General features: G+C 43.6%; 1 protein-coding gene across 1 annotated transcript in view; it reads left to right on the forward strand.

Moving 5' to 3' along the window:
* Positions 1 to 4002: 4002 nt before the first annotated feature.
* The window catches only part of LOC126154194 (uncharacterized), a 33161-nt gene continuing 23125 nt past the window's right edge, over positions 4003 to 14038 (forward strand). The window contains exon 1 of the mRNA XM_049916121.1: positions 4003 to 4154. Coding sequence (XP_049772078.1) covers positions 4003 to 4154 — 152 coding nt within the window. The remainder of the gene's footprint in view (positions 4155 to 14038) is intronic.

The raw sequence follows: 14038 nt of genomic DNA on the forward strand, positions 1-14038 counted from the left end.
TACAGAAGAGCACGGCCCTCTTCCAGGGGAGCTCGTAACTCCCTCGAAGAACCGACACACGGCTGGTGCCAGAGATAAAGAATTGGTGCGAGGGCTCACATAATATCCAAAGATCACAGCGAAGTACTGCTGAAAACCGCCATGTGTTCAAAATAAATATTATGTGTGATCTTCGCTCTGAAGTATTTCTTCCAGATCAAGATCGCACATCGCCCTCCCCCCCCCCCCCCCCCCCACTTCCTGAACCCGACCATAATATCTGTTATACGTAACTTAAGATTGGGCGTAAGAAACACAGCAGTGCCTACAGAGGTCCATCCTTGTTGGCCGGGTCCGCAGCTCGTGGTCGTGCCGTAGCGTTCTCGCTTCCCAAGCCCGGGTTCCCGGGTTCGATTCCCGGCGGGGTCAAGGATTTTCTCTGCCTCGTGATGACTGGGTGTTGTGTGATGTCCTTAGGTTAGTTAGGTTTAAGTGGTTCTAAGTTCTAGGGGACTGATGACCATATCTGTTAAGTCCCATAGTGCTCAGAGCCATTTGAACCATTTTTGAACCTCGTTGGCCGGCACCTGGACGTAGTCAGAGAGAGGGAGAGAGTAGGACACTGTTTTGCACAGCCAAATATAATGATTTACGTAACTTGTTGACCACTTGAAATGAGTCCAAGGTAGGGAGACCAGCGCCCTTTGAGACATCTTACAACTGGTCGGCACTCAGAATATTTATCGTTCAGCCAACAAAAATCACAAGATGCCAGATAAACGCTGAGAACCAAGTCTTTGTTATTGAAAGCAGTCTGCAGACAGTTACTCGATATCTGACGCCTTCTCAGCCAGACATCACTTGACAGTGAGTGACTTTCATTTGGCTAAGTTGAACTTTGACGCAACTTGTTGGTAAAGGGCCAGTGTCTGATTCTGTCCAGTAACTTTTCACGTTGAGGACGTACTTGCAGTTAGATGTTCAACAAGCTTTCAACCCTGGCTGTAGATGGAAACACATATCCTTCCGTAGCAGTTTCGATCTTTCTTCATTAACGTTCAGCAGTCACTGTACCGCTCCCATTAGTACTAACGTTTATCCATTTATTTGGCTCAAACCCCAGATCCTATGTCCAAGTGCTAAGTCAATTTATTACAGTCAGTTTATTATAGTCAATGATTGATGAATCTTTTCTTTTGCAGTTACGTGTAATAAATTGAGTTAATAGAGATTCTTCTTTAATTTCGTATGTAATCCAACTCCTTTATCATTGTTTTGGTGGGCCGCGATTTAATCATGTCAGATATCCAGGACTATTTGAATACCCCAGCTAAAGAGTCACGTATCTTAAACCATCAAAACCAGTCAAAATCTAAAAGCAACGTATTACACTTGTATAATTAAAGCTGATAAGTATTATTATTTACATTGAAACATATAGTCTAGGATGGTTCAAGATTTCTTTCTTTATTCCTGAATGGTGCTGGAAAATAGAAAAAGAAACAAAAACAAAAAGGTAGCAACAATATTTCTTGCTGAAATACAGAGACAATTCATAAGGTAATTGGCGAGGTTTCTGCTTGGTTATGCAGGGTGATTCAAAAGTAACTACACACACTTCGTGGGTCTAGTATATGTATCAGAATAAGAACAAAATGTTAAATAAAGTTTTGTTTGAATTTGTCATTTGTGGTAGGCTTTACGTCATGGGCTAGTACAGGCTTTTGGCGTGTCTGGATATTGACTGAAGCTTCTTCGTACACCCCTCTATACTGCTCAGTTGATTCTGGCACGATATGCCTTTGTTTGCTTGATTTAGTTGTGGTCCGCTTGACTCTACGGCACTTTTGTGGTGTACTTAAAATCTGCGTGAAATCTTCAAATGTGGGTGAATTCCTGTGGGACCAAATAGCTGAGGTCATCGGTCCCTAGACTTACACACTACTTACACTAACTTATGTAAGAACAATATACAGACCCATGCCCGAGGGACGGTTCGAACCTCCGGCGGCAGGGGCCGCGCAATCCGTGATATGGCGCCTCAAACCACGCGGCCACTCCGTGCGGCTGTAGTGTACTCCAACGGTGAATAGGCGGATATGCATCTCCTTTAAGGTGCAACATATGGCCATGCACGACAACAGGACGACAGTATGTGGAAATGTTTTTCAAACACATGGTACCAAAGCATCAGACTTTCACAGCGTGGACAGGCGTTCAAGAAAATTTGGAGTTTGTGGTGCTCCACGGTTAGGCTGGTTTCAACTGAATGGAGTGTGTGTTGAGAACATTGTGAAAATGGTGGTGGGAGATGGGACAATAAGTACCCATCGCATAAGTGCCACTGTAGGGGTTCCTCATCCAACAAATGTACAGGAGCTGAAACTCGTTGGTCTACTGACATCAGAATTTCTGTCAGTGGTTACCCGAGCGTCATGTTGCTGATCCACTGTTCGATATTGTTTACGGATGAGTGCCTGATCCACAGTACGGTACTGTTGTGGGTATCGTGAACGCTCATACCATGCACATGTGGGTGTATGAGAATCCGAGCATAACTACGGTACGAGGATATTAACATTGTTTTGCAGTGAACATAGCCGAAATTAATTACTTTTTACTCAGTTTACATAAAAGGTAATTTTTTCTTGATCAGAAGTTGTAGACCCACTAAACAATGTAACAGATACTGCACATACAAAAAAAATTAAAAAATACCTCATCATAAACGTTGAAATGAAATGTACGTGTGGTTAAGGCATTCCGTAGGGGTTGAGGTGTTCACTTGGCGCAAATCTTTTCAGTTGATACCACTTCGGCGACTTGCGTATCGAGTCATAAATGCCGAAAAACATTTAATGAGATATTTGGCATTGCCCATCATTGTAAAGTTTATTATAATCTGGTGAACAATTTGTCAGAGCCAGCGTTACACAGTCTGCAAGATGAGCATGAATCACTTTATTTCTATGCTTAGATTACACTGTGTTCGTCGTTAAAAGTGATGTCTCACATAGATAAGTTGATTAAAAAAAAGACGATAAAACATATTACGCCATTTTTACAATGTTAGGCTATGTTTCCACTCTCACAATTTCCAAATGTAATCTTCATTGTAATCTGACTTTAAGGATATGTCACTTTGAAATCGAATATTTCGTCTTCAAGTTTAGTCTCGCTACGAGAGAAAAGAATATTCATTTTACTTCATATATTTTCTACATCTACCTTTTGGAAACGTTCAGCTATGAAACTTACAACAGGTTCCACCGTCACGAATTTGAAAAATGGCTTTCAAACTCTGTTTCCAGTGCTGTCACCTCGCCCATATAATTTGCAGCTCCTTGATCCAATGATGTGTGTTGCACCGATTGTTCTAACTGTATTTGAGATAAGTGTTTCACATTTCATTACGATTCGTGAGTAGTTGTTGCTCCTGCAGAGGAAAGACGTCGCTTGGTGCTATCGTAAACGTCGGTGAAAGGGAAGTGGAGAGGAAAGGGATGGAAACAATGTTATCAGATTTACCACCTACAAACACAATGCGAAACACTCGATGGAAACAAACTGCTATTTACAAAGACGGTCCATCAAAACAGACTTCGGACAAAAGCCATGGTGATCGACCGGTCGATCGCGATCAGCGGGTTGACCACCCACACTGTAGAGCATTGTGAACCTTTGCTTAGACAGCTTCACAAGTCTATGGTAATAAGATCTGGCATAGGTAACGAAGATAACTAGGGACCCTTTCAAGCGGCGAATATCAACCTTAATTAGTGGTCCAGATCGTCAACCCACAAAGCGCACGTTAGATAACGATGTAACACGTTTAGTCGCCTGCCTGTGTACCGACAACGCTTCCAATACGCCGCGAGTGCTTTCCGGCCGGCGAGCCGTCGGCGCCACTTTCCCGTAACTGATGACCGGTGCTTCTGACAGGTTAATAATTGCGCAGCGAGTGCGGTCGATATAAAGTGCTTCAATTAACCTGCAATTGCCAACAATCGAGCACGGAACGGGATGGCGGAACGCAACCCTAGCCTGGGACCAGCAGCAACGGCGGCGGCGGCGGCGGCGGCGGCAGCAGTGCGTTCGTCATGTGGCTGCCACGAACACTGTCCGCCGCGTAGCGCCCCCGTTGCGAACATCACTCGTTTCGGCTACGCAGGACGGTTCTTTTCGCATAACCAGAGGCAAAAAAAGGTTTTCCCGTATTTTTCTGTCTGTCAAAAACAATTTCCAGAGGAAACAATGAAAGCCGCAGCACGGCTACAAGAGCGAAACACTGGAAAATCACATACATATCGGGGCCGCAGTACACGATCACAGTATTGTATTAATACACCAAAACGTACAGAGTGGTTCCAGAACCGTTAACTTAAGAGGTGTTGGCTCTCAGACTGCGCGCAAATTATCGAACACGTTCTCTGAGGTCATTTTCGGCAAAATGCTACTATACCCTCCCTCCCTTCTTGAAATCGTTAACTCAACCACTTTTTGTTGTTAGCTGCATCGTCCCCTTCTTTGCTTGTTATAGACACGAATTACTGAGACGTATTGCGGTTTCCTAGACTGCGCCTCGCGAACCTGTTTTGAAAAATGGTTCAAATGGCTCTGAGCACTATGGGACTTAACATCTGTGGTCATCAGTCCCCTAGAACTTAGAACTACTTAAACCTAACTAACCTAAGGACATCACACACATCCATGCCCGAGGCAGGATTCGAACCTGCGACCGTAGTGGCCACGCGGTTCCAGACTGAGGCGCCTAGAACCGCACGGCCACACCGGCCGGCAAACCTGTTTTCTTCAGTAGGCTGTAGAGGTAAGATGTTGGTGCCCAAATGAAACAATCTATATATCAATCAATTCGAATTTATTAAACAGACTCGATACCTTGACCACTTACCATGACTAAACAATTTTGCATGGCATATGACTCGCAGCCAGTCAAAGGTTAACAAAATTTAACTGTACTTATTACTCTGAGGTCGTCAAGCAGTGATTGCTCGAACTGCAGAGAACAACGATAGGGCTGTCTTATACTTTACACCAAAACAGACGGGCAATTAAATTCAAATACTATGAAATAACTGGTCAAATAAATGAAAGAACCATTAAGTGAAACTAACCCACGCTTACAAAATTTAAAAGGATTCCAAAATATGCACCTGACGGCTGCTCCAAAATATACGTCAGACTTGCAGTCAAGGAAATTCGTAGTATAAAAAGCAACAGTGAAAGTTGAATAAACAACAAAATCCAACTGTTTTAACGAACAGTATGGGGACGCACTATACAAGTAGGCTTTAGCAGCAACAGCTGCTTCAGGCCAAAACAGCTCACAACATAAACTCATACTCTTTCAGATAGTTTATCCAAGACAGTTACCCAAGAAATCTGAAATCCCTTAAACTTTATAGGGCTCGGTACAATTTACAATTCAGTGCCCAAAAGCTTGACCAGCCACTCAGTTCTAACTGGCGAGTTAACAGCTCAGTTTATTATTTAACAGAGACACGAGCTTCACAGACGGAAGGCTCAACCAAAACATATCAAATGCGCACACCACAAGGAGTCAAGTTTCAACAGTCATTAATCCTGCGCCCAGAACACAACGATATAGTTTCCTGAGACAGAGATCAAACTAGTGGACCAAGAAATATACCCTTTGTCATACACAGTAGCAAGCCGTGGAACTAATTTTTACGCGTTCTCGGATTCACGCTACTTGGGTAATCAAACATCAATCCCAAGACAGTGATATATCTCAGTGCTCTTAAAAGCCGGCCTGTGTGGCTGAACGGTTCTAGGCGCTTCAGTCTGGAACCGCGCGACCACTACGGTCGCAGGCACGAATCCTGCCTCAGGCATGGGTGTTTGTGATGTCCTTAGGTTAGTTAGGTTTAATTAGTTCTAAGTTCTAGGCGACTGATGACCTCAGAAGTTAAGCCGCATTGTGCTCAGAGCCATTTGAACCATTTTTACAACACGGTAGTTACCAAACTATCCAACGTAAAATCAAATGGAACAATTTTACACCAAATTATCTAGCACCTAAAGCTTTGTTTCAAATACTGGAACTTAACAACTGTTTAACCTGCTACCTTGTTTGACCATGGTTCGTACCAAAACCTTTGACTAACAAACGTACTGTAATGCAGGTAGTCAGATTCAATGGCGCGACCCATTTGCCGTTACACGGTACAATATAGAAACCACGACCGACGCGTGTGGAGAACATGGAGTATAGCGGAGACAACAGGACTCTTGGCTAAAGTTCCATATGGTACGCTTGTTCCCAGTAAGCCATTTGTATTGACTACCAGAGGAAAGAAGAAATTGAATGCTGACGAGTACCTGTTTATATGGGCTAAAGTTGGCAATGGAAACTGTAAAATAAAAATAATTGGTGATTGTATGTTGTATTATAGACAATAAAGATTGACCCACCTACCCGAGAACCATCCTTATCTATCCCGTGAGATTTTTTTTTTTTAAAGACTGAAAATACTATTCATATGAAAGTAGTAGCCTGGGGCCCTCTTGGTTGCTCGCTAGGTGCGTGACCTTGAAGCGGACTTAGCCGCTGCGCTGAGCGCCTCGCGGCTTCTGATTGGCTGGGAGCCTGTGGCGCGCAGTTCAAATGGGACGGGGGTGACAACAGTAATGGACACAACATTTAAATTCAGTAATACAATATAGAGAAATGAAAGCACACTGTCAAAAGAAATACGTGTGAACTGCCAGTGACATAGGACAGACCACACGGTTTCGAAGTAATGTTGTCACAAGACAAGCCAATTTTAATCGTTAACTACTATCCCCAGTTAACGGAAAATTTTTATATAACAATAATTACAAAACACAAATTCGAACACTCATCGGATAGGATTACAACATGCGCGATGTGCCAGCACATTAATTCGGACCACACTGTATAAAAGTTTAGTAGGTTTGTGATAATTTAAGTGGTACAGCCAACAGCATAAATGCACTCAGCGTAACTCACAGAGAAACAAACGCAATTCAACACAAGTGCCTTGGCCACAGAAATATCAGAATCTGCTTAATGACCAGACTCTGGGTTGCTCACCTTAAGGTCCAATCTGTAATATGACCGGCAAATCAACGCTCAGCCGGCGTCTGTGCAATTTCAGACGGCTGTGCGACGTGACTGCCGCGGCACGACAGCCGCCTGCTCCAGCATCCGCTGCCTCCTTGCGACTTTGCTCGGTCGGTGGCGCATAGTGCCCAACACACTGGAACGAGACTCCAGGCTGTGCCCAGACGGAAACTCACCCCCACTCTGCTGACGCAGCGCGAGCCTCTGTGTCTGCTGTTTCGGCAGATCGCGGCCCTCTCAGCTCGGCAAGTCCCCAGGCCAAAATCAGGAAACGGCACTCAATCAACCGATGGACGGCGCCTTCACAGAGAATTTGCGTGCGTCGCACAAGTACAAAATGTGTTCGCATGACTGCGTCAATTTTAACAATCCTAAGTGTAATGAAATTGTTTTTCGATTGATCGAGGAAGATGTCAGTGACACGGATCAAAAAGTAGACGATTTTTAAAAAGCTAGTGTTCGTAAATCTACTAGAGGAGGGCCACTGAAAGGAAGAACTTCAGGACAATTGTGATGGTGACTTTTCCTTTCTACAGTAAAATGCATAACATGATAGTTAAAATGTGATTTGTGTGGTGATAAAGCGAAATGTAGATTCCAGTAGTGAATGTTAGTTTTGCAAACTTTGTTGTTGTATCTACCGAGCACAGTTTTCATGTGCAATTTTAAGATGTGGAATTTAGTTTCATGTGAAAGTTTGTTTGATACAGAGATATTTCAGAAAGGGAAATTCAGTTCTCTAGGAACCGATGATCTCCCTGTTTGGTCCCCTCCCCCAAATCAACCAACCAACCAATCAGTTCTTTAACAGTTCTTCTATGCTGGCTGAGCCGTGCGTGGCTCGTGTTCGTGACATCTCTTATTTAACATCCTGTTTTTGCCGTACTGCCACCTCGTTATGTTAGTTTCAGTTACTTGTGTCACTGAGTTGCTGCTTTGCCTGCCCGTGAGTGGCTGCAGCAGCACTTGTCGATATAAAGCCTGCCGTATTATCTTTGCTGGACTGCTATTGCTTCCCGGCCGTCGTGTGTCGAGAAGTCAATTGGAAACGGCCTGCAGTGCAGTTCGGGACCTGGCATTGTTGGAGTAGGCACGCGACACAAGTTCAATCGGGGCGCAGCAGCAGTGAGGTCCTGATCGCCATGAATCGCCGGACGATTGCCGACACACATGGTTGAAGTGGGGACTAATTTGGTTGGTCGTCGGTCTGTCGTGTTGCCGGACGACGTGTATTTGGCCGGCGATCGCTTATGGGTTGGCTGTGTGTGCCGACGCGTGATTCATCCCTGTTATTGTACAGTCACTGCCGTTAGCATTGTCTAGTTCTTCGTGCAAGTGTTCGTGAAACAGTGTCTAGTTTGTGTGATTTTGACTGACAAATTATTTTAAATGTTGTCGGCGTACTGGCTCTGAAGAGTCGGTCGATTGGCTTGGGGCAGTGAGGAATTCTCGGCGGGGCGTAGTTTGGCAGGGGCCCGCTGGCGGTCTCTGCGCGGTGTTGGAGAGTGTGGCGCTGTTCCCATTGCTACGAGGTCTATGGCTCACTGACTCTGGAGTTTTGATTTAACCTACCAGCAAGTCAAGACTGTTCACATTTCGTAGTTTGGACTTCATTGTCGGCTGTTGGGATATTCCCGCGACCAACAACGTGGTTTTCAAGTTGTAAAATTCTAGCTACCCTCCGGTTCCAATTTGGTTATTTGAATTGAAGTGCACCAGCGGAATCTTCTGCCTTGTGGCCGTTAACGTTCAGGTTACCTGCCCTGGGCGTTGACATAAATTTCAGGCAGTGTAGTTTCCTCATCGTGTTGTTGCTGTGTATAGTTTGACAGCTCCGTGTGTGATTGGTTGTGCGCGCCAAAGTCTTCTAAGTGGTTCCGTTGAGCTGCCTGTTGTGGCCTGGTCGGGTGAAGTGGAAGTTACCTTGCCGGTGGGCCAGCTGACTGTCTGTCGGTTGGGTTGTCGTCGGATCGTGAATGGTTGGTCCGACTGCCTGTCTCACCTAAGCGAGCGTTAGTTTTTGAATTACAGGCCGACCCTCGAAAATCTGGGCGCTCTTGTGGAGATTGCCTTTTTGTTTAATTTGGTCTTGTTGTTGGTTCTTGCATGGCTGCTAGCCGGTTTTGTGTTTTTAATTAGAGTTGCTTTACTCTAACCGCCTTCAACCTAGTTTAAAGTACTGTTTCACGTAAGACCTTTGGCATTTAAAAAAAAATTGAATTTGTAAGTCTTCGGCTTTCAACCGATTTGAATTTGACTTGTTTACTTCAACCTACTGAAATTTTAGGTCTTCAGCCTTCAGACGGTTTGAGTTTCAATTGTTTGCTCTTTATTCCTTCAGCCTAAATTAAAGAAGTGTTTCACGTAAGGACTTTGGTATTTAAAAAAAGTCGTGTTTTATAGTTTTAAGTGTTCGGCCTTCAGCCGATTTGAGTTTAACTTGTTCATTTCAACCTAATGAAAGTACTGTTTTAAGATGGCTTGCCTTTTAAATTTCTGATTATGCTTGCGTTTTAGGTTATTGGCCTTCAGCGGTTTTTAAATTAAAGCGACTTTCAGCCGGTAATTAAATCCCAAAGATTATAGCTGTGTGTTTAAATTTTTTTTTTTTGCGATCTTGTAATGTTTGATCAAATAATACAGTTGTGTATTCGAGTGTAACTGACAGCCCCTTATTTCGGCCCCTTTCCACAATTTATTCTATCTGTCCCGTCCTGTAGGTTAAGCAGGACATTTAATGTGCTATTTAAAAAAACTGCACAAAACTAAGTGATTTTGGGTGACAAAAGGTAAAATACTGCAAGACTCATTTAGTGCTATTAAATGAAAATAAATGTTATTTAACTAAAACTAACATTTTCAAAAGATTTGAGCCTTAAATATCGGTTTAAACGTTAGATATGCTACAAACAGAAAGTCACCTCATGAGTTAAGGGATAAAACGACGAAGAGAACAGGCAGCACTTTGAGTAGTGATAGGGCCGGAGAAGGATGTTATCTCATCTCGTGATAAATGATTAAATTTTCATTTCTTTAACTAGTGGGTCTACCGTGTCCAAACCATATACTGACATTCTCAAGTAGCCTGCTTCCTGCACTGAAATACTGGTTCCAGTCAATGCTCTCCCCTACTGTGTTATACTTACTTGAATTTGTCAACAACCCACATGTTACTATCGAATGTGATTGCTGAACTTCAACTATTATACATGTGCACTGAGCTGTAAGAGCCAGTAAATGAAAACGACACAGTTCGGAAAAATAAGTAAATCGATTACTATCTCAAAAGTAATCACTATAATTGCTAATACAATTATACCACTGTTAGACAAGACGACAGTGCCTTCATGGAAAAATGTTATCCCTCTCCTTAGGTGACTTCAATTCATTCGTCATCATCGATTTGCTTCGGACGAAGACGTGCCCGTCTGGGTACAATCATGGTTTTCGAAGGAGGCGCTGATGTCCTGCCTCAAAGTGGTATACATTTATTAACAGTTATGGCGTTTAGTTTTGAAACATTAAATAAATTGAAATTAACTGGCAGTTTAAAAATGTGTGCCTGACCGACACTCCAATTTGGGACTTTTACCTTTCACAGGTAGGTGCTCTATCCACTGAGCTACCCAAGAACGACTTAGGACCTGTCTTAACAGTTTTACGTCCACCAGAATAACTGAGTTTCGCTTGGGTAGCACAGTCGGTAGAGCACCTGCTCCCGAAGAGCAGATGTTTCGAGTTCGAATCTCGGTGCGGCACACAGTTTTAATCTGCCAAAAATATTCATATCAGTGCGCACTCCTCTGCAAAATAAAAAGTCGATTTCAGTTAGCTTAATATTATGATTTGTTCTACATTAAAATATTTCTTAGTAACTAAACAACTTTAAACAACGTCAAGTTTGCTTCTCGGTTCGTTACCTTTACTTAAGCTACAAAGTCTCTCCTTCGGAATAATGTTGTTCACAACAGCTTTACCAATTTCATCTTTCAGTCCCTTCAAAGTCGGTCACGTAAGTACAGATAAAACATCCAAAAAACGCACGGTAGTTCTCAGAGTTTCTTTATTACTCCGCGCGATTTTTTGAAAGAGTCCGCCGATAGCATTTACTAACCGTGGATCAAAAATTTCTCTGTGACAAAAGATATTGTAACTATTTCTTGCGCTCTATTTCATGTCATAGTTTACGGAACTCGCTTCACCCTGTCTTGGAAGAAAAGAAAAATATAAACCTCATTTTTGTACTGATATATAGTCTTACTCATTCCCAGTCCTTTATTAATAGGAATTAAATCGAAAGGATACAGAATAAAAAAAAGAAAAGGAAAACGAACTTAACTACCACACACGACAGATCAACGTACCACGTGGCGACGTCTTAGAGTTGTGTGATAACAATATCGCTGTGAACCGCAACTATCGTTTAAAAAATAGCTGAAGTCGATGGCGGAAATGGTATCGATTGAGAGATTCGGTACGATTATGGAAGCCGCCAAAAGGGAAGTAATCGAATTTTCGTTACGGTATCATGGTGTTTCTCCGCGATTTGAACTAGCATGAGACTCTCGGGTTTGCAGCAGAGTTCGTCCACTTTACACGCCGAGACTCGGCATTTCCCCCACTCCCAGCCGCCCTCTTCGTTGCAGATCCTATACAAGACCATCCAAGACGCTATTTCGATGCTTCCCCAGAAGATGATGCCCCTGATACTCTTAAAAAAGTAGCGGCATATCGTCGAAATCACTCGAATAGAATACCAAGAGCTTCAAATTAATCGAGTTATTCCCCAGCCAGGCATTACCTACCACTCGAAAATAATATCTTTCGTAGCGACGCCACTGTACTTTGGACGCTACTATGGAAATATCAACTCTGCCACAGCAGTTGCGAGAAGCCTTAGAAGATGGCGAGTGCCCAATCAGCATCACGACAGTTTCGGTCACCATCCTTTTTACGCTTTGCGAACCGAGCTGGGCCGAGTACCCCAATACAGACTACACAGAAACAGATAAGCTATTGCGGCACTGCTGGCCAGTTTCCACACATTCGAGGTACTGACCTGTTATAGCACACATGATTGGGAATGGTACGTCAGCACCAAACCAGTATAAATACTCGGCATTTCTATCCAAAGGTGTTACAGTCTGGTAGTACAAACCACGAGCAACGGGCTACGCCAGGCCACGGAGCGATATGTTTTTGCAAGCAGCCACCACGACATGATCCTTCACCACCACTGGTCCCAGTCGCAGGCTCTACGCCCGTCTCCTGCACTCAGAGCCTAGCCACTGGTGAGTCACCATCTTAAGCACTCCAGCCACAGGAGCCTTCTGTCCTAGAGGGTAGACGTTCGAAACTATGACGTTGCCGTCGCCACCCATATTCACGATTGCCGTTGTCTTTGTGTCGCGCGTTTTCGCTCGCAAGGGTGAGTTCCACTTCTAAGGGCTGACATCCCCTGCTAGAATTAGAGCGCCGAAGGGGCGCGTGGTCGCAGGAGAGCACTGATATGCACGTTGTTGCTCATGTCTCAAAAAATGGTTTCACTATTGATGCTGTTTTCATATGTTTCCGACAGCCAACACTCTGACATAGACCCACCGCCGTTACCTTACCCTGCCGTTCACCATGGGCCAGTAACCTTTCTTTTTGTAGTGAAAACGCGTATTCGCTCGTACATCAAACTTTCGGGTGTGACAAAATATGTGGTTAATAATACGTAATCAGTGGTGAAGCCCACAACGAATAGATAACGTCTGTATATGTTTGTCGCGCAGTGTTTTGTTTTGCTTGTATTGTCGTCATACTTATGTAGTATATGCGCATGATTGTTATGAATTATCTTTGTGTAAAGCCATAAAACGGTCGATCTTGAAAACGCGCTTAGCTAGGACATTGAATCGGGTGTCATTGTGAATGGCTTTTGGAGCACTACTAGGACTCAAAGTGAAATGACAAAAATATTCACCGGAAAATATGCAGAGAGTGGCCATATGTCCTTACTGTCGCACACATTCCACGGGTGACGGAATTTATGAATTCCATTTGTCTGCATGTAGTGTTATGCAAGAGAAGCTGTGAGAGCAGGTTCTGAAATGTTTGTGAATCGTGTAACTGAAGCAGCACAGGGGTACCAGCTCGGTAATTAGTTGGATGTAGGAAATCACATCCAGCCTCCCGCCGCACTGGCCTTCATCAGTGATGCGGAGAGCGGATTAGAAAGGATGGCGGTGCGAGCCCCAGAATTTCGGGAAGGACATGCGCGCGCAAGGCTGTCAGGGCGGATTCGCTTAAAAACGGAGTACTAGCCGACATCCAACAGTAATAATTGTCGATGACAGAAATGTTGTATTTAAGAAATTTTTTACGACTCTGCTCTCTGCCTACAGGAAAACAAAAATATGTCACCCGTTGCTCGTAAATAGCAAAAAATATTCTACATCAGATCTGGTAACAGCCATAACCGGGAAATATCTAGGGGTATGCCTCTACAGTGAGTAGTATGGAAGCGACCACAAATAAAGTGAAAGTCAGATAACAGATATACAAGATAAAAGAATGCGAGCGAGAGGTAATGCATCCACAAAGCAAATAGCTAACGATACTCTTCCCCACTTATTGCTTTGTATTGATCTATCTGGAATTGGTAGACGTACTAGGTAGGATTAACGAGTAGATAAGCAACGTTTATCGGATTTGATAATGAAGTCATTGACTCGGTGGAGAGCGTCATGAGGATCCTCAAACAACTGCAGAGGCGGACAGGAGAAGACAACCAGTGCGGTTTACGGATACGTTCACTGCAAATATTCAATAGAAGATATTTCCATAACGATTAAGCTGTATAAGTTACTACCTCCTAAATATGGTACACCTTTCTGACAAACAATTAATTAGCCAACATTAGAAATTACAGAGAGGCTTGCAGAG

Source organism: Schistocerca cancellata, chromosome 2, assembly GCF_023864275.1.
Source record: "Schistocerca cancellata isolate TAMUIC-IGC-003103 chromosome 2, iqSchCanc2.1, whole genome shotgun sequence".
In the NCBI taxonomy this organism is placed as follows: domain Eukaryota; kingdom Metazoa; phylum Arthropoda; class Insecta; order Orthoptera; family Acrididae; genus Schistocerca; species Schistocerca cancellata.